Below are 5,600 nucleotides of genomic sequence, written 5' to 3'. Positions count from 1 at the left end.
GCTCTGGGGGGAGACTGGACACCGGAACTGTGGGAGGCTCTGGGCATAGACTGGACACGTGGCGAGTCTTGGGAGGCTGCGGGTGGAGACTGGACACTGGAAATGTGGGAGTCTCTGGGCGTATACTGGACACCGGAACTGTGGGGTGCTCCGGGAGGAGACAGGACACCGGAATTGTGGGAGGCTCTGGCTGGAGACTGGACACCCGACGAGTCTTGGGAGGCTGCAGGTGGAGTCTGGACCCCGGAACTGTGGGAGGCTCCGGGCGGAGACTGGACACCTGACGAGTCTTGGGAGGCTGCGTGCGGAGACTGGACATCCGAGGAGACTTGGGAGGCTGCGGGTGGAGACTGGACACCTGACGAGTCTTCGGAGGCTGTGGGTGGACACTGGACACCGGAACTGTGGGAGGCTCTAGGTGGAGACTGGACACCCGCTGAGTCTTGGGAGGCTGCAGGTAGAGACTGGAGACGCAACGAGTCTTCGAAGGCTGCGGGTGGAGACTGGACCCCAGAAATGTGGGAGGCTCCGGGTGGAGACTGGACCCCAGAACTGTGGGAGGCTCCAGGCGGAGACTGGACACCAGAATTATGGGAGGCTCTGGCTGGAGACTGGACCCCCGAGGAGTCTTGACAGGCTGTGGGTGGAGACTGGACCCCCGAGGAGTCCTGGGAGGCTGCGGGAGCAGATGGGTCACTCCAGTCTCGGAAGGCTCCGTGCGGAGACTGGACACTGGAACTGTGGGAGGCTCCAGGCGGACACTGGACAGCCGACGAGTCTTGGGAGGCTCCGGGCAGAGACTGGACCTCCAAGGAGTCTTTTGAGGCTGCGGGTGGAGACTGGACAACCAACGAGTCTTGGGAGGCTGTGGGTGGAGAGTGGACCTCCGCAGAGTCTTGGGAGGCTGCGGGCGGAGACTGGGCCCCCGAGGAGTCCTGGGTGGCTGCGGGAGCAGATGGGTTACTCCAGTCTCAGAGTGCTCTGCGTGGAGACTGGACACCGGAACTGTGGGAGGCTCCGGGTGGACACTGGACAGCCGACGAGTCTTGGGAGGCTCCGGGTGGAGACTGGACACGTGACGAGTCTTGGGAGGCTGTGGGTGGAGACTGGACCCCAGAACTGTGGGAGGCTCGGGGCGGACACTGGACACCAGAACTGTGGGAGGCTCCGGGCAGAAACTGGACGCCTGATGAGTCTTGGGAGGCTGCAGGTGGAGACTGGACCCCCGAGGAGTCTTGGGAGGCTGTGGGCAGAGACTGGACCCCCGAGGAGTCTTGACAGGCTGTGGGTGGAGACTGGACCCCCGAGGAGTCCTGGGAGGCTGCGGGCGCAGATGGGTCACTCCAGTCTCGGAAGGCTCCGGGCAGACACTGGACACCGGAATTGTGGGAGGCCCTGGGTGGAGACTGGACACCCAATGATTCTTGGGATGCTGTGGGTGGAGAATGGACCTCCACGGAGTCTTGGGAGGCTGTGGGCGGAGACTGGACACCAGAACTGTGGGAGTCTCCGGGCAGAGACTGGACACCGGAACTGTGGGAGGCTGCGGGTGGAGACTGGACACTGGAATTGTGGGACGCTCCGGGAGGATACTGGACACCGGAATTGTGGGAGGCTCTGGCTGGAGACTGGACACCCGATGAGTCTTGGGAGGCTGCGGGTCTAGACTGGGCCTCCGAGGAGTCTTGGGACGCTACAGGCGGACACTGGACACCAGAATTGAGGGAGGCTCTGGGCGGAGACTGGACACTGGAACTGTGGGAGGCTCCGGGCGGACACTGGACACTGGAAGTGTTGGAGGCTCCCGGCATAGACTGGACATCGGAATTGTGGGAGGCTCCGCGCGGGGACTGGCCACCGGAATTTTGGGAGGCTCCAGGTGGACCCTGGAATTTGGGAGGCTCTGGGTGGAGACTGCACACCCGCCGAGTCTTGGGAGGCTGCAGGTGGAGGCTGGACCTCCGAGGAGTCTGGAGAGGCTGTGGGTGGCGACTGGACACCGGAATTGTGGGAGGCTGCTGGCGGAGACTGGACACTGGAATTGTGGGAGGCTCTGGTGGAGACTGGACACCCGCTGAGTCTTGGGAGGCTGTGGGTGGAGAATGGACCTCCGAGGAGTCTTGGGAGGCTGCAGGCAGAGACTGGACCCCTGAGGAACCTTGACAGGCTGTGGGTGGAGACTCTCCCCCGAGGAGTCCTGGGAGGCTGCAGGCGCAGATGGCTCCCTCCAGTCTCAGAAGGCTCTGGGCGGACACTGGACACCAGAACTGTGGGAGGCTCCAGGCAGAGACTGGACACCGGAATTGTGGGAGGCTCCAGGTGGAGACTGGACATCGGAATTGTGGGAGGATCCAGGTGGAGACTGGACACCAGAATTGTGGGAGGCTCTGGGTGGAGACTGGACACTGGAACTGTGGGAGGCTCTGGGCGGAGACTGGACACTGGAATTGTGGGAGACTCTGGGTGGAGACCAGACACCCGACGAGTCTTGGGAGGCTGTGGGTGGAGAGTGGACCTCCGCGGTGTCTTGGGAGGCTGCGGGCGGAGACTGGACACTGGAACTGTGGGAGGCTCTGGGGGGAGACTGGACACCGGAACTGTGGGAGGCTCTGGGCATAGACTGGACACGTGGCGAGTCTTGGGAGGCTGCGGGTGGAGACTGGACACTGGAAATGTGGGAGTCTCTGGGCGTATACTGGACACCGGAACTGTGGGGTGCTCCGGGAGGAGACAGGACACCGGAATTGTGGGAGGCTCTGGCTGGAGACTGGACACCCGACGAGTCTTGGGAGGCTGCGGGTGGAGTCTGGACCCCGGAACTGTGGGAGGCTCCGGGCGGAGACTGGACACCTGACGAGTCTTGGGAGGCTGCGTGTGGAGACTGGACATCCGAGGAGTCTTGGGAGGCTGCGGGTGGAGACTGGACACCTGACGAGTCTTTGGAGGCTGTGGGTGGACACAGGACACCGGAACTGTGGGAGGCTCTAGGTGGAGACTGGACACGCGATGAGTCTTGGGAGGCTGCAGGTAGAGACTGGACACGCGACGAGTCTTCGAAGGCTGCGGGTGGAGACTGGACCCCAGAACTGTGGGAGGCTCCAGGCGGAGACTGGACACCAGAATTATGGGAGGCTCTGGCTGGAGACTGGACCCCCGAGGAGTCTTGACAGGCTGTGGGTGGAGACCCGACCCCCGAGGAGTCCTGGGAGGCTGCGGGAGCAGATGGGTCACTCCAGTCTCGGAAGGCTCCGTGCGGAGACTGGACACTGGAACTGTGGGAGGCTCCAGGCGGACACTGGACAGCCGACGAGTCTTGGGAGGCTCCGGGCAGAGACTGGACCTCCAAGGAGTCTTGTGAGGCTGCGGGTGGAGACTGGACAACCGACGAGTCTTGGGAGGCTGTGGGTGGAGAGTGGACCTCCGCAGAGTCTTGGGAGGCTGTGGGCGGAGACTGGGCCCCCGAGGAGTCCTGGGAGGCTGCGGGAGCAGATGGGTTACTCCAGTCTCGGAGTGCTCTGCGTGGAGACTGGACACCGGAACTGTGGGAGGCTCCGGGTGGACACTGGACAGCCAACGAGTCTTGGGAGGCTCCGGGTGGAGACTGGACACGTGACGAGTCTTGGGAGGCTGTGGGTGGAGACTGGACCCCAGAACTGTGGGAGGCTCGGGGCGGAGACTGGACACCAGAACTGTGGGAGGCTCCGGGCAGAAACTGGACGCCTGATGAGTCTTGGGAGGCTGCAGGTGGAGACTGGACCCCCGAGGAGTCTTGGGAGGCTATTTCAGAGACTGGACCCCCGAGGAGTCTTGACAGGCTGTGGGTGGAGACTGGACCCCCGAGGAGTCCTGGGAGGCTGCGGGCGCAGATGGCTCACTCCAGTCTCGGAAGGCTCCGGGCAGACACTGGACACCGGAATTGTGGGAGGCCCTGGGTGGAGACTGGACACCCAATGATTCTTGGGATGCTGTGGGTGGAGAGTGGACCTCCACGGAGTCTTGGGAGGCTGTGGGCGGAGACTGGACACCAGAACTGTGGGAGTCTCCGGGCAGAGACTGGACACCGGAACTGTGGGAGGCTGCGGGTGGAGACTGGACACCGGAATTGTGGGACGCTCCGGGAGGAGACTGGACACTGGAATTGTGGGAGGCTCTGGCTGGAGACTGGACACCCGACGAGTCTTGGGAGGCTGCGGGTGGAGACTGGGCCTCCGAGGAGTCTTGGGACGCTACAGGCGGACACTGGACACCAGAATTGAGGGAGGCTCTGGGCAGAGACTGGACACTGGAACTGTGGGAGGCTCTGGGGCGAGATTGGACACCAGAATTGTGGGAGGCTCTGGGTGGAGACTGGACACTGGAACTGTGGGAGGCTCTGGGCGGAGACTGGACACTGGAACTGTGGGAGGCTCTGGGCGGAGACTGGACACTGGAATTGTGGGAGACTCTGGGTGGAGACCAGACACCCGACGAGTCTTGGGATGCTGTGGGTGGAGAGTGGACCTCCGCGGTGTCTTGGGAGGCTGCGGGCGGAGACTGGACACTGGAACTGTGGGAGGCTCTGGGGGGAGACTGGACACCGGAACTGTGGGAGGCTCTGGGCATAGACTGGACACGTGACGAGTCTTGGGAGGCTGCGGGTGGAGACTGGACACTGGAAATGTGGGAGTCTCTGGGCGTATACTGGACACCGGAACTGTGGGGTGCTCCGGGAGGAGACAGGACACCGGGATTGTGGGAGGCTCTGGCTGGAGACTGGACACCCGATGAGTCTTGGGAGGCTGCGAGTGGAGTCTGGACCCCGGAACTGTGGGAGGCTCCGGGCGGAGACTGGACACCTGACGAGTCTTGGGAGGCTGCGTGTGGAGACTGGACATCCGAGGAGTCTTGGGAGGCTGCGGGTGGAGACTGGACACCTGACGAGTCTTCGGAGGCTGTGGGTGGACACTGGACACCGGAACTGTGGGAGGCTCTAGGTGGAGACTGGACACGCGACGAGTCTTGGGAGGCTGCAGGTAGAGACTGGACATGCGACGAGTCTTCGAAGGCTGCGGGTGGAGACTGGACCCCAGAACTGTGGGAGGCTCCGGGTGGAGACTGGACCCCAGAACTGTGGGAGGCTCCAGGTGTAGACTGGACACCAGAATTATGGGAGGCTCTGGCTGGAGACTGGACCCCCGAGGAGTCTTGACAGGCCGTGGGTGGAGACTGGACCCCCGAGGAGTCCTGGGAGGCTGCGGGAGCAGATGGGTCACTCCAGTCTCGGAAGGCTCCGTGCGGAGACTGGACACTGGAACTGTGGGAGGCTCCAGGCGGACACTGGACAGCCGACGAGTCTTGGGAGGCTCCGGGGAGAGACTGGACCTCCAAGGAGTCTTGTGAGGCTGCGGGTGGAGACTGGACAACCGACGAGTCTTGGGAGGCTGTGGGTGGAGAGTGGACCTCCGCAGAGTCTTGGGAGGCTGCGGGCGGAGACTGGGCCCCCGAGGAGTCCTGGGAGGCTGCGGGAGCAGATGAGTTACTCCAGTCTCGGAGTGCTCTGCGTGGAGACTGGACACCGGAACTGTGGGAGGCTCCGGGTGGACACTGGACAGCCGACGAGT

The 5,600-nt window shown here is 63.6% G+C and overlaps 2 protein-coding genes across 2 annotated transcripts; both read right to left on the bottom strand.

Moving 5' to 3' along the window:
* Positions 1-256: 256 nt before the first annotated feature.
* LOC115835475 (putative protein FAM47C) lies at positions 257-2,889 on the bottom strand (the record flags this gene model as incomplete). Its single annotated transcript, XM_030814203.1, has 4 exons — positions 2,148-2,889; positions 841-1,395; positions 635-732; positions 257-412 (listed from the first exon to the last, which is right to left on the bottom strand). Coding segments are annotated over exons 1-4 (1,551 nt in total), but the record flags the coding sequence as incomplete, so codon positions are not given.
* Positions 2,890-4,010: 1,121 nt separating this feature from the next.
* LOC115835473 (putative protein FAM47C) lies at positions 4,011-5,333 on the bottom strand (the record flags this gene model as incomplete). Its single annotated transcript, XM_030814189.1, is given in 2 exon segments — positions 4,011-4,997; positions 5,109-5,333. Coding segments are annotated over 2 exon segments (1,212 nt in total), but the record flags the coding sequence as incomplete, so codon positions are not given.
* Between the last annotated feature and the right edge of the window lie 267 nt (positions 5,334-5,600).

Source organism: Nomascus leucogenys, chromosome 1a (genome assembly GCF_006542625.1).
Source record: "Nomascus leucogenys isolate Asia chromosome 1a, Asia_NLE_v1, whole genome shotgun sequence".
Lineage (NCBI taxonomy): Eukaryota > Metazoa > Chordata > Mammalia > Primates > Hylobatidae > Nomascus > Nomascus leucogenys.
Note: the sequence above shows the minus strand (reverse complement) of the source record. Positions and strands in the feature narration are given on the sequence as shown.